At 41.8% G+C, this 15,487-nt stretch overlaps 1 protein-coding gene across 5 annotated transcripts in view; it reads left to right on the forward strand.

Moving 5' to 3' along the window:
• The first annotated feature begins 1,358 nt into the window (after positions 1-1,358).
• LOC133441769 (caskin-1-like) overlaps positions 1,359-15,487 on the forward strand; it is a 57,685-nt gene continuing 43,556 nt past the window's right edge. For all 5 annotated transcript variants that reach the window (XM_061719399.1, XM_061719407.1, XM_061719416.1 and 2 more), the window contains exons 1-5: positions 1,359-1,942; positions 10,545-10,596; positions 11,718-11,815; positions 14,855-15,000; positions 15,297-15,392. In XM_061719399.1, the coding sequence (XP_061575383.1) occupies positions 1,849-1,942; positions 10,545-10,596; positions 11,718-11,815; positions 14,855-15,000; positions 15,297-15,392 (486 nt within the window). In that variant the 5' untranslated portion in view covers positions 1,359-1,848. The remainder of the gene's footprint in view (positions 1,943-10,544; positions 10,597-11,717; positions 11,816-14,854; positions 15,001-15,296; positions 15,393-15,487) is intronic.

Raw genomic sequence — 15,487 nt, forward strand, 5'->3', positions numbered from 1 at the left:
TCAATTTATCTCTGTCTCATTAACCTTAGATATGTTGATGTAATACCCTCACTGCTGTGACACACTTTGAGACGAAGACAGTCTAGTTGCAAAGCACCTTTCCACTACGACCAAAGTTAATGTGGTTTTCATAAAGAGGTCATTAAGGAACTCAAACGTGTACTGTGTAGGAGATGTAAAGAGACGGTACATTTATAGATTTTTAATAGGAGAATAGAGGTGGGCTTAGGTCTGGAGTACCCAGGTTCAAGCCCTGAAGATGGAAACCAGAATATACCACCTTGGGTCCCTGAGCAAGGCCCTTAACCCCTATTGCTCCCCGGGCTCCAGAATAAAGCTGCCCACTGCTACTAGTCTAACTAGTGATGGGTTAAAGGGGACCTATTATGAAAAACAGGTTTTTTCTTGTTTTAACATATATAAATTGGTCTCCCCTCAGCCTGCCAACTCAGAGAAGGAGGAAAGCAACCAAATTCTGCAGTGCCTGTACAGCCGCCAGATGATCCATCCAGTCTGATGTGGCTTCTACGAGCCGTTCAGATTCTGCTCCCGTCGTTACGTAACGACGGGAGCGATTTACATAGGTCGGCCTCCGATGCGTGAAACCACACCCACAACACCCACAACTCCGGCTGGCTCTGCCAGCCGGAGCTTCCGCCATTTTTTCGTAGCGGTGTATCGCGTCATTCAGGCAGCCAATCAGCACAGAGCCTCATTATCATAGCCTCCCCGCCCACTCAGAATCCCGCATAGAGAATGAGGTTAGAGAATGGGAAGATAAAGACATGGCTCAGAGGCTGAATTTCTAATTTATTAAGCAAAATCAATCAAAAGCTTGTTTTTAAGACATTCAAGGCCTGTTTAAAATAGATATTAGATGCCATAATAGGTCCCCTTTATTAAAAGCAGAGGACACATTTCAGTGTGTTTCCATGTATAGTGATGAAACAAGCAACAGTCTTGGAGGGGAATGAATACCCAGCATTCATGTGAATGTAATCGCATTGTTGGATGTGATGACATGGACTCCACCTTCATCACCGAGGTCTGAGTGAGGCTCTTCCACGCGGCCGAACCGGCTCCCATGGCAACAACGCTGTCTCTTTGACACGCGCGCCAAAACTGAGATTACAGCGAGAGTGGAGAGAGTGACACTAGCCGTAGTTTTTTATTTATTTATCTATTTATGTAATGCCATCTACAACTGTGGACGCCCGAGTGTGAGTGAGCGCGCAGGCGCACCGTAACAGGCGCGCACCGGTCCAGCACCGCGGGGGCGACGGCGGTCACGCGGGGAACATCAGTGGGATCCTGCGGAACAGAGGTGGTGGTGCTGATGCTGATGCTGAGGTGGTGCTGATGCTGAGGTCCTGAGGCTGAGGTGCTGATGAGGCGGTGCTGAGGTGCGGGATCGGACCCGTCGTGCGGGAGGCGCTCACGCTCCACGGTCAGCAGCAGCAGCAGCAGCAGCAGCTGCAGGAGAGCCGGGGGAGTCGCATCCGTGCAGACTGGAGAGCATCCCAGAGCGTCCCGGCGAAGAGCCTGAGGAGGAGGAGGACTGCGACCCGCGCTGGACTCCTGGCCGATCCGGAGCATCCCAGTCCCGTCCAGCATCCCTGCATCCCTCCCTCCCTCCATCCCTCCCTCCCTCCCCCCGCACCCCAGCCCCTGCTCCAGCTCCAGCTCCAGCTCCAGCGGGAGGCCGGGAGCGGCGGCACGATGTAGCAGCGGATTAACGGAGGAGAGGAGAGAGGGGCTCACAGGCAGAGCTGGACCGGGAGGACCGGGAGGACCGGGAGGACCGGGAGGACCGAGCGGACCGCGGGACCGGGGCGGGACGGAGGGGACATGGGGAAGGACCAGGAGCTGCTCCAGGCCGCCAAGACCGAGGACTTACTGACAGCTCAGCGGCTCCTACAGAGACCACGGCCGGGGAAAGCCAGTCAGTATCCATCCATCCTCCTGTCTCTGACTCACACACACACACACATGCACACATGCACACATGCACACACACACATGCACACACACACAAACACACTCTCACACACACACACACACACACACACACACACACACACACACACACACACACACACACACACACACACACACACACACATACACACACACACACACACACACACACACGCACACACACACGCACACACGCATACCCGTCATTACCAGGTCAGGACAGTGCAGGATAAATCTGATGTGATGCCATTTAGCCTGAATGGTTCATGTGTGTGTGTGTGTGTGTGTGTGTGTGTGTGTGTGTGTGTGCGTGTGTGTGTGTGCGTGCTCCTCTGCACGCCCCTGTGTGACTGTTTGTGGTTTGTGACGGTGATGACGTTGCACATGTCATGTAATTAGAAATAAGGGATGCTTGTTGCCCCCACCTCTCGCAATTAAGCGTTTGTATTTTCGTCTGCACGAATGCACAATAAATTTGTGTGTGTGTGTGTGTGTGTGTGTGTGTGTGTGTGTGTGTGTGTGTGTGTGTGTGTGTGTGTGTGTGTGTGTGTGTGTGTGTACTTGTGTGCACATGTGAGAAAGGTGCACAAAGGTCCTACACTGCTCTCGGGACAGGGGGGATTATTGGTGTGTGAAGACACCAGATGTTAGTGGTACAAATGTGATAATCGTAAGTTTAGACACACATGCAGGCTTTTTTCTTTCATGCACGCGCATATGTGACGCTGGTGCGTGCGTGATCCCAGGATTCAGCTGGGACTTGAGGTGATAATTAGATTTCAATTACAGCCTTGAAAATGCTCTCCTCCTCTCCCATTTCTCCAAGAGCCCCCCCACCGCTGTCACCTACTTTCCTCATGTACTCCCTACTCCTCTTCCCTTCCATCCTTGTGTTGTCTAGATTTTGGTCCTCCCCTCCTATTCGCTCTTCCTTTTGTGTGCATGTTTGTCTTTGAACATTCCAGCAGGGCCGTGGACAAGAAAAATGCTTCTCCTCAAATGCCAGAACAGATCAGCCCTGAGTGCTCAGGCCAGTGCACTCTGACAAAGAGAATTGAAGGGGGTGGGGGGGTAGGTTGAGAGTGAGGAGCACAGTTAGCAAGTGAGGGTGCAGGACAGAAGGAGTGAAACAGTGTGTTAGGGATGCAAGGAAGTGAAGACGCAGGGAAGGGAGGTTTGAAGCGTGTGTGAAAGCTTTGTATGTGGTTTGTGTGTGTCATTCCAGGTTTATGTTTGAATAATTAAACAGTAAGCCCGGGTTTCCCTGCTGGAGGAGTGCTGCCTACACAAACACAATCCAAAACCTTTCTTTGCACACACATTTGCAGACAAGCATGAACGGAGACACGCTCAACACATCGGGTGTTAGTCATGTGCCTGACTGTGTTCGTATTATTAATAGAATGCTAATGAAGTTCAGAGCAGCAGTGTGGCGGCCAAGCGGTTGGGGGTGGGGGGGCAACATCAATGTGGCGGTTGTTTGTGCTGTCAAAGTGGTACAAATTGATGTATAGGATTAAAGGAATCGAGGTGGTCATAGGAGCATGTAAGACCACTTAACTACATAGGCCTGACTGTGTTGGTGGCACTGTAGAGACAGCTCACTTTAATATCTCTGAAACTGAAAAGAACAGAAATTTGCCAGTCAGTGTGAAACCCATGGCAGTTCAAATTTGTTCATAAGCGATTTAATTCACTCATCCTTACAGTTTCCGTGCTTCCATGGTTCATCCTGGTTGAGGATGTTTGATCGCCGGGGTCCGTCCCAGCGGTCATGAGGAGAGGGGCGGGGTAGACCAGGACAGGTCGGCAGTCCATCACAGGACCACACGCAGCACAAACAGGACAAACAACCGTACACACCCAACCACACTCACTCCCATGGATAATTTAAACCCACAAATCAACCAGACGTGCATAGTTTTGTACTGTGGAAGGAAGCCAGCGTCATAACAGTTTCCACACAAACTAAATGAGTGAAAATATAAGCGTTTACATTTAAATTAGGACAGATTTAATTATGTCTGTAACCTGAAAATTTAATGAAGAGCTGTCAATAAATCCTGCCATTAAAATTTTCATTGTAATACAACATGAATATTTATCTGACAAGCTGTCAAAGTGTTGGGATTTTTGGACCCAGGCTTCTCATCCATCCTGCATATGAATCTTCGCTGCAGTAGATCAGAGGCAGATGTGGAAACTAAATAAAGTATTGCTCCTAAAAGAGAAGAATAAATTGCTTTTTAAGACACTGAACATCCCACCCCCTCTAAAATAAATCAATGTTGGTTGTAATTAGTTTGTGATATTGCTATCTTTTTACTAATAAAATGTCACTTGTGACCTTTTTAATTCTGATTGAATGAATTTCAATCAGAATTTTGGGTCCTTTGAAAGTCAGTACACTGGGTCAGATTCAACACATACAATAAAATGATTAAAGGAAGACTGACAACATAAAAAAGAAGATACATTTCAGCAGAAAATGTGGCTCCTGAAGCTGATGTGAGTCGAGTGAGGAAAAGGTGTGGCCATCCGTTGGACTTGTGGGACCAACAGAATCATGAGTGATGATTCTTTTATTTTGGCATGTCATCAAACACCTGCTTTAAGGAAACTGTTGTATTTTTCATGTAAACCTTCCTAACTGGTTCTGCGTGAATGGAAATAAATTCAATGTGACCCGTTAATATCAGCATGAACATCAATCAGTATTTGACATTTGTCCTTTTTAACAGAAAGCAACAATCAACTACAAATGAGAACATGTTATAGCTCAGCATTGTTTATAATAAGACTTTAAAATAATCTACTCAGATTTTTGTTCTCTCATGCGCTTGGATACAGGAAAGGCGTAAATGCACTTAAGCAGACTGACTCAAACGGCAATTGGATTTATTTTGCAGATAGTATTTCATTAAAATATGCTTGGACCTGTTTCGATCCAGGCATTTGAATTATACTCAGGACATCTCTGCTGAATCTTAAATCTTAAGGTTTTATTGGAGGCCGAAATATATCCTGGGTACGCAGACGTCACTCTTTTTGGAGTGTGTGAAAGTCGTATCTAAGCCTCTAACTTAGAATATACAGTAGATAAATACAAGCACAACCACACACACAATAAAAAACGAGCTGGCTCTGGCTCAAAACACAGCTCCAATTTTGTCTACTTTACTGACCTGCAAAAATTATTTGTTGAAGCATTTTTGTGGTTTTAAAGTAAAATTAAAAAGCATCTTTGCGTTGAAATTCTATGCAGGTTTTACAGTCTCAAAAAGTTTATATAACAAAATCTATATTCATGCTGAGTTTAAAAAGAAAAATCAACAATATTAATATGTATATGCCTTATATTAATATATAACATTTTGAAAAAGTAAGTATAAATAATATAAGGGTCTGTAAAGATAATAATTTTGTAATGTCAACAAATCCCATGATATAAACAAAAGTTCTCCGGCTTCGGTTAAGTTTGTCAGTATTTTCTGAGCTAACAAGTGGCTCTCAGCTATCTGAGAACATTAACTGTAAAAATAAAAATAATTACAGGCCACAAATGTACTCCATTATTTGAAAAGCATAAATAATTTCTTAAAGCAGGTCGTCATTCTAATTTTCATCAAACACTACTCCAATAAAAGCAAATGTTCTATCAGTTGTCATTAAGAGACATTTCTGGCTCGAGATAGCTCACTTTGTTGGCGTTAACATACCATTTGATTTAAGAGATTCAGTGCATCACTTCAGACAAAGATAAGTTGGTTGTTGCTGATAAATGAAGCCAGCTGGCACTGGCTTTTACTGTCTTTATCTTCGGTTCAGTTAAAATTAAGTTCTTTTATCTGAGAGATAGGAGCTTGCTTATCACAACGGCATCGTCTGTGTTGGTGCAGTCCACTAAAATGACCTTATGAGCAAGGAAGATCTTTTGGCCCAGTTCATAGTCTGTAAGGAATGGTAGTATAAAGGCCTGTTACAATCATTTTATCAAGCAAACACCAGCGTGTAAACCAGTAGGTATCAAGCCAGGGCTTTCTTTGTAGTCCCTATGTCAAGATGATATTCAAGCTTGAAGTAACAGTAAAAAAAATCCCTTGGTGAGGATGGATATGACATCAGACACGGCAAGAGTTTGTAACTCTCATCTCACATCTTTTCACAGCTTTTGAGTGAATTCAGTCCGTCTCAGTGTCATCTGTTCCTTCATGTGATGCATCGCAGACTCCAGGATGTTGAGATCAAGTCTCTGTGAGGTTCAATCTGCTGTAGGACTCCTCAGATTTTACATACTCTAACTATATGTTTGTCATGCAGCAAACATATCTAGGATCAATTACGCTCCTCACTTATACCGACTCTACTCTGATACTGCATGACGGCTAACATTAAAGTCTAAATGCCTAAAAGATTGGCGCAGTACAGTACAGAAATCTGCTTAATTCTTTCCTGAACACACTCTCTGTCTCCTGTTTTAAAATAGAAATATATAAAAATGTGACACATTGACTGGACTGCGAGAATGCTGGGTAGATACATGTGAACCTGCTTCATGCATCTAATCGTGTGAAAATGGAAGGATGTTGCATTCATGCAGGTGTTTGGTTTGAGCTGCATGTTATGTTGAGATTTAAATGCATGATGACGGAAAAGTCAGAGGTGACGGGAGAAGGAATTCAAGAACATCTCTGGTAATGAGGAACCCTGAAAAACCTTCCACTTCAACTCTCCCAAGGTTTGGGAGTCAGTTTTGTTATATTCAAGTGTTATGTTCCAGTCAGTGACAACAACTTTGTGGAAATCTCCTTTGAGATTGAAGGGTCTTGAACTGAAAGAGAATGATGGGATTTAATGTCAAATTAAATCTAGACTGAAATATAGATACAATTGGAGGAGCTGTTACAAAAATCATATCTTGGCAATGCTTGCCAAGTGACTGACAGTCCATGTGAATGGTACATTGTGGGTTACCATGGCAACCAGGGCTCGGTTGCAGTGTTGTGCCTTGAATTATCATAAGAATGATGAGCCACGGTCCAAGGACAGTTATGAGAAAACATTATGGTAATACTCTCAAATCAACAGTTGATGTCAAGGAAGGAAAAAGCGTCATTTAATATTTAATAGCATCCTTTTAAGCGAGGGACCGAAGGACAATGTGAATGAAATGCAAACATTTTTAAAGATAACAGTCTGTTTTGTGAGCAGACCCCCCCCCCCCCAAAAAAAAAAGCAAACAGAAAAACATTGAGTTGTTTGATGACAGAGTGACACCCTGACTTTATCTTTACTTTTAAAGGAAAAGGATCTTAAACACTATTACAATGGTCTCGTCTGTCCACAAAACATTTTGACAACAACCTTCTGGCCTGTGCCAGTGATCTCCAGGTTCAAGTTGGCGGTGATGATTTTTAGATGGTGTGTACGATTGCCATCCCAAATGCAGGTTAAAGACGGAGTGGGTTAAGAAAACAGAAAACAAGAAGAGAGAGTGGGAGTGGGTTAAGAAAACATAGAAAAAACTGCACAGGTGGGGAACCTAAGAAGATAATCCAAAGATGCAGCGAGGCTAAGTGACAGACTGGGAACCGAATATGAAAACAGCAACAGGGTTCTGTCTGATACTAGTTTTGTTTTTCTTAAAGCAGCACAATGTAACTTTCAGCTTTTGTTGAGTTTGGCGGCTCCTTTGGACAAAAGCGGTAGTGCTTTACCAGTAGTGTGGAAGGGTTCCTACCATCCACCTCGAAGTTACATAGTGCCCGTGAATGCGATACAGACCCCCCAGACCATGACAGAGGTGTCATTAAACCTGTTGGAAGTTGATGTTCCATCACAATGACTCTGGAAATATTGGAAATACTGGAAATATTATATTAAGGTGTAAAAGTTACATTGTGCTGCTTTAAATGATGTAACGTGGAAGTTGTTTTGTGTGTGATTTAAGCCATCGCCTTTGAGAATTTTTAAAAACCTTGATAATAATGCATTGTGAGTATTCCCAGTATCTAGTGTTGTAACAGTAGATGCACTAGAAGAGTTTTTTTGGAACATTTTTAGCAATCGTACTGCAGACCCACATCACAGCTTAGTGGGTTCTCGCTGCAGTGTCGTCATCTGTAATCCCTACAAACATGACGTTATCCAACAGGAAACAGGCACTTTATTGACTATTCAACCATACTCCATGATGCATACACACAGGTGATGTAAAGATGATAGCAAACTGGTAAGAGGAAATCACCAAAACAAAACAAAATGTCACAGAGAAAAGCTAAATGGCATGAATTACAACATAAATGAACCATGAGAAAAAACGAGTGTAAAATGAAAGAGTGTAAAACTTTGTTTTAAAGTTCCTGTACAATTAGTTTATTAAATGAAGCCCCTCTAAACCTCATCAAACTGCGAGATCATCCATCAGGTTCTGTTATTAAATTAAGAAATTACAGCACCGTTCAAATGTTTTTTTGCTGTTTAGCTGTGGCACTAAGTCACTTTTTGCCCTCCCAGCTTCTGAGCCAAACGAAGAGGAAAAAAACTGTCTTAAAGAACTGAAACTGATTTTATATCAATATTTTTGAGTTCTCTGTACACCATCACTGCTCCATCATTTTCACAGGCATGGCCTCATAAAGCTGGTTAGGTTTTTACCTAAAATGTAAGAGATGACTGGATGCAAACAGTTGAACAGATTGATAAATCCATTAGTATTATGCATGTTTTGTCCGAAGGGGGCTTTATTATTTGATCTGTTTAATTTGATTTGTAAAACTTGTACAGCTGCCTTCACACCACACAATTTTAAGCCTGATTTGTAAGTGGCTGAGCTTGCTGACAAAAACCCGTGATCATAGGCGAATCAGCACACGATTGTCACTCGGATCGGATGTTACGTGTGCGGTACTCAAAGACGACATCAAACAGGCGTGCTGACACATTGACGAGCCATCTCCAATCATCGACAGATTAGACCCTTAATATTTGTCAGTTCCCATGTGAAATCTGTTGGAGTCAAGATAGAGTCTTTTGGTGATCATTGCCTTATTGTGTTGTCACCGATCATTCACGTACTTTCAAAGTCTTTCAGTATCAGCACATGTTTCTGCTGACGATGAAAGTAGTAAGAATCATTTAGCATCACAAACAGGGCAGAAGATGGACGATTAAGAATTATAATTAGGAGTAATCTTGTAGGTGTTGCTTTGTTAGTGTGTGCTTTGGGGGTTCATGTGATCTCTGACAGCCTGATGGTGACACAGATATCTGTACACATTGATTCACCAGATGGGGGGAAGGGAAGGTTCGTATTTTTAATCCAAGATAGATATGGGGAACCTGCAAACAAAGACCCACTCACTCTCTAACTCACACACACATTCGTGTGGGAGAATGATGAGTGTAAACAGAAACAGCAGAACCACCAATCAGCACACGCTCTTTAGCAAATTACAGGGAAAATTAGAGTGTGAAAGCAGGATGAAGGGATGAAGTGCAGATACATCTGCAGGGAGAGGGAGAAGCTTTTCCACAGATTACAGAACAGCTACAGATTATGGCCAGTGGATTACGAGGGTCGGACCAAAGTAAGAAAAAAAAAAGTAAAGGCAGAAACACGAGCAAGCTGCTTTTCCCTTTCTTTTTCAGAGCGTTTGTTGGTTTTAATGCTTGAAACTTCCTTTAAAGATCAATGCTGGCGCTCACATGTCCACATTCACATAATCAATGACATAATCACATGCAAACGCTGACACACAGCCACACTAGAGATACACATGCAAAAACAAATCACCCTCCAGCTGCAATGACAACTTCATTGTGATTCAGCCACTGCTTTCAAAACCATCTCCTTATAATTAGTGAATCCTGGCATAATGGGATGTAGATTGATCTGGCTCCAAGAAAAAGCTCAAGTAACTCTTTCTGTCTGGTGTGTAAAACAACAAATCCAGTGATTAATATGAAAACTCAATGATTTAGCAGAATTATAATAAAAGGACATGCCTCATATTCTAAATTCTATAGATATCCATCCATCCATCAATCACATGGGTCAGGTAAAAGGAAAAATCTCTGATAACATTCTCAAATTAATAAAAAGGCCTCTCAATATAAGAGACTCATCATGTTGGGAAATGTGTTTTTCCCCCCCAAGAGTTAGACTGCACGTTCGATGAATACAAATAATTATTTGTCTCCTCTTTCCCGTGTGTCCATTCTTGAATACCTAACTAAACTAGGAGGCATTCAGATTCCAGCTCGTATCCTGAATATCCAAACATATGTCATTTTATGTGCAAATATAGAAGCCTGAAAATTGAGCTTTAAAATACACCTGTTGCGTTTCCCAGAAGTCTCTGTCTTCATTGTTATCTTGGCACTTCTTAACTTTCTTATTTTTGCACTGAGCAAATAAGAAAAAAGATTTTAGTGTTCTTTTCAAGGTTTTTAACAAACTTTAATGTAACAGAAACGTAACATACATCAAAGTCTCTCTTCAGCGGCACCAAGTTAAAATCTCTACAAGAAGATCCAAAGTTTATTTTTCTGTTTGTTTCTTTCAGAGCTCCTCGGAGCAGCGAAGCGGATCAACGTCAACATCCAGGATGCAGATGGGTGAGGCACGACAGCCACCTTACCACACTTCTTTCATCAGCACTCCCTTCCTTCTTTGATGGTTACCTCGTATCTGGATCCAGAAAACAACAGTGCACTTATCCTCCTGTCCTCATTTACACTCACCACACAGATATGTTGTTTTGAAAGAAGAAATGTGGCAACAGTGCCAATATCTCGTGCAGTAGCGCCAGCTCTTCCTAACCCGCAAACATTGATTCACTTCCAAAGAAAAGACACGTGGATTTTGGAGGCGTAAGATTTGTTAAACACTTGTTTTCAGCTCGAGTCCCTTCAATTAGTCTTGAGAATTTTTTTTTTTACAATTTCTATGTTTGGCTGAGCTGATATTTTTAGCTTGTTTCCACAATGCATGTAGACCCTTTGAGTCATTGACAAATAGCCTAAATTTGAGAGGTCAGTAAAGAGGTTTGGAGCCCCTCCTGTGGAAGCTTTCCTTGACACAACCTGGAAACTCCACCAGACTTATATTTATCAGCTGCAGAATGAATATATTTCATTCTACAGCTGATTCCTGCACAGCATCTAAACAGGCCAGAGCAAACAGAGTAGCATCCAGTAGGAACTAAACCATTGTGCATTTTTCTTTGATTTGAATATGTATAATCATTTGTTCTGATATTTCCCCTTATCATATCTGAATGTTTAACTATTTTTGGCTACAGTTGCACGCTTGAATGGTTAAAAAAATGTTAGTGTGCACATGCTTGGTTTATGACTGTGTTCCATTTGGCTACATCAGATAACCGAGATCTTTTCATTATGGTCGCTGGAATCAGATAATTGGACTCAGCTCGTCGTTTAATGACTGATGATTTGTTTATTTGACTCCAAGGACTGGCTCTTATATTCACAAGGGATGCATTAGACACACACTGGCACATAGATGGCCTGTGTGTGCTCTCTACTCGGGGGTAGTAAGATTGCTTATTAATGGAAGTAGGTCATTCTCCCCTACCCTCCCTCCCATCGCTCACACAGAGCTGAGGGGCGGAGCAGCTGTATGCTGAAGATTAATTCAGCAAAGTTATACTCGGGGCTCACACCACATTTATGGGAATATGTGTATTTTTACACACGTAATCTGTGTCTGTGTGAAGGCTGTCACCATTGCATCATGCTGCTCTGAGCGGTAACAAGGAGATGATCTCTCTGCTGTTGGAGGCCCAGGCAGCAGTGGATATTAAAGACCATAAAGGTAAAAATGTACACAGATTCACCCTGTGATTCACTATGTCAGGACCAACTGGACACAAAACACACAAAGCTGCTCAGAAAACAGACAAATAAACAAACAAAAAAGGAAAAAATAAACACACATTCCTGGCTTCCCTTGTGTGACAAGTAATACCAGTTTATGTAATAAAAAGTCAGTGTGTTGGGAATGCAGTAATAATTTAGATTTTTTTACGCGTGCATGAGACCCGACAGATTTGTTTGCACTATGAATAATAGAGAACAGAGTATAAACGCTTCATGGCTGCAGGAATAAGAGCCAAGTGGAAGCAAAGCAGTGAAAGTCTCCATTCCACATTGGCAGATTCTTGTAGAAGGAAAAAGATGAAATCTCAGGGCAGATGGGAGTTATAATCCCTGCAGGATGCAGCCCTCTTCCCTCTGCACTCCCAGCCAGTTGTTGCCGGCACGTCTCTAAATAGAGGCAGACACCTGGTAGGCATTCTCACCACGCGGCCCAACCTCCCCAGCAGGTGTGTTTTTAGGTAATAAATTGGAGAAATATCAGATCATTAATTTGGAACATCCCTAAACTCATGCACTCATTGAAGGCACCGGTGGTCTTGGTTGTATGAATTTATTTTTTAGTGCAGGCCGGGACATGATATACCAATTTCATGCTCAATATAAAAGCTGCATTTATCAGTCTTTTACTTATTTAGTTTGAGAGGGCACACTTGTATTGATAGAGACAAAAAACATGAGGACCTGTTTCTGCAGTTTAGCTGATATCAGTTGTTCAGAGCCACACGACAGTCAAGGTTAGCAGAGCTTCTGATAATGCCAGCTCAGGGAGCATTTTGTAGCTTATCTCTGAAACACGGGGGCGTTGTCCACAGAAAGTTTTTGCTAGTTTTGGATTAATTTCACAAGCAGTTTTTATAAGCCAACATTGTCCTGGAAGGACTGTTTCGTATGAAAAAAGAAAAATGGCATCTTAAGTTAACTGGGTGGGACATCCTGCAGGTGTGGACTTGGGAGAGAGATCCTGGTTGAAAACTTCATAAAGGAGAAATAGGACAAATGGCAGCTCTACCAGGATAATCCCTGGAACACAGTGAGGCCAAAAGAGACTTGTTGCCACCACTTTTACATCTGTGCTGGATTATAGCGATGCTATTTACATGCATGCATCTTTGCAGTTATATACATTTATGGTTTTATACACTGAATACAGCTGCAGACTCTAACTCTTTGACACATGGATGTGCATTGTATACTTTGGTTTGGTTTGGTTTGTCCTCATAAAGACTCAAATGCAATCATATTATTTATTACCATATAATGGACTAATTCCTCTTTATATTTATGTATATATATATATTTTTTTTGTTGCCATAAAAATGGCAATAAAAATGATGACTGACTAAACTTTATTTTGATCTTTTATGCATTAATATGTGATTTAACTGTGCTGATCACACAGAAGTCATCTTCGATGTCAATGAGCATTTGTGATTACTATTATCATTAATACAAAAAAAAAGAAAAATATTAAGTTACAGTTATCACATTTCCAACTTCATAATTGTTGTGGAAAAATGATGAATATGAAATCAATTTACTCACATTAATAACCGTGTCTAATCCGGTTTGAGCATAGTTTTGTATGACATGATAAATGGGTGAAATTGTGAACTAGGAAACTCAGCACACTGGCTCATAGGACATGGAACAAATTTATCTCAGCATCAGGGAGAAAGGACTTCACCCCTGACACAACTTTGACCTGATCTTTTTTCAGGCTCCCAAAAGGTTATTTGTAGTCGCATCTCTTCGTGTGTTCGGGGTTTTGCTTCTGTAATTCCTGCAGCTGCTGTGGGTCTTTATTCTGCCACTGCTTCTCCTCTGAATCGCATCTCTTTCATGCAGTCTGAGCCTGGGGGGTCTTCTTTACTCAGCTCCACAACATGACTTATCTCTGATACCAAGACGAGGGTCTTTGATTGATGCTTCAGAAATACTTCCACTGCTACTTGCAGCGGCTGCTGCAAAGTGGTTGGTCATGTCCTTAAGGCAAAAATACTGGTAATGACTCCATGTTGATTTTTTTTCTTTCCCTGCACGCTTCTCAGCGGTATTTTGTATCAACATGACTTTTTCTGCTTGGCTCCAGAAGTGGCCTGTGCCATCCAGTTCCCTCAAAAGTCCTCTTGCGCCGTGTCAAGATACTTATAGAGGCTTTCTTGCCCTTTGTTTCAGGGTTGCTTGTCTCAGACATCTCATCAGTGATATGTTTGCAAAAACAATACTTGCGGGGTTACAAAGTGCCATGAGGATGTAAAGAATTTGAATATTTTATTTCCAGAAGAGGCGCCAAGACTGTGAGACTGAAACTGTTTAGCAAGACAGATGTTACAAAAAGCTCTGCAACATTGTCAGTGACACTAGAACAATAGATATCTAATAAATATCTGATTTCACTCCCCCATTCATCCACAATGAATCAGCCAATTTAGCATATTCTCAATAAATAGCAGTAAATGCTCAGGATCTATAGTAGCATTCAAAATATTTTTTTCCATCCGCGTTATATAAAACATAAAATATTTTTCAATTATTATCATAAATAGGGCTGGAAATATTGCGATTAACAGTTTTGTTTAAAACTTACTTTTTAATTGAGAGCAGTTAATGATACAGTAGCAATTCAATTATCTCTTAATCCATTAATTGTTTAAGCTATCATGCACACACCGTTGTCTTCAGCTCCACTGATAACACATGTACTTTACTTTTTTTTTTTTAATAAATTGCACACTGCCGTAAATTAGCTGTGATGATAATTGATAAACAATTAAATTCAGTTATTCAGTGAGCAGACAAAGAAAAAGATATACTTTTGTCTGCTGAATGTTTAATTGCAAAATGATTTCTGTCTGTGTGCATGTCCTTGTGGTGTTTGTATGTTTGTGTTATATTGTGCTGTCATCTCTGGTTGTGTGTTACTGTATGCGTGTTTGTATGTCTGTATGTGTGTGTGTGTGTGTGTTTTGTGTAGGAATGCGTCCTCTTCATTATGCTGCATGGCAGGGGAAGACTGAGCCGATGAAAATGCTGCTGAAGGCAGGCTCGTCAGTCAACGGACAGTCAGATGAAGGACAGATCCCCCTCCACCTGTCAGCTCAGCATGGACACTATGATGGGGTAATGCTGTGTTTGAGCGTGTTGTGTGTGTGTGTGTGTGTGTGTACTCTGGGTGTTCTATTGTGAACAGAGGTCTTGTGTATTTTTGTGTGTATTTGTTTGTGTAGGCCTGGCAGTGCATAATGAAATGTGGTCAAAAGTTAAAAGTAAAGCCATTCAGATTTGACATTAAGTGGTGTGTGTGTGTGTGTGTGTGTGTGTGTGTGTGTGTGTGTGTGTGTGTGTGTGTGTGTGTGTGTGTGTGTGTGTGTGTGTGTGTGTGTGTACGTACGTACGTACGTACGTGTATTTTGCAGTCAGAGATGCTACTACAACACCAGTCCAACCCCTGCATCTCAGACTCTGCTGGGAAAACTCCGCTGGACCTTGCTTGTGAATTTGGACGTGTTGGAGTGAGTAGATTTTACTGAAACTGAACACAAACATTCACAAAGTACTTTTTTTTCATTTAATCAAATTAATTGATATAATCCATCTTATTTCTCTG

This window comes from Cololabis saira, chromosome 1 (assembly GCF_033807715.1).
Source record: "Cololabis saira isolate AMF1-May2022 chromosome 1, fColSai1.1, whole genome shotgun sequence".
Classification (NCBI taxonomy): Eukaryota; Metazoa; Chordata; class Actinopteri; order Beloniformes; family Belonidae; genus Cololabis; species Cololabis saira.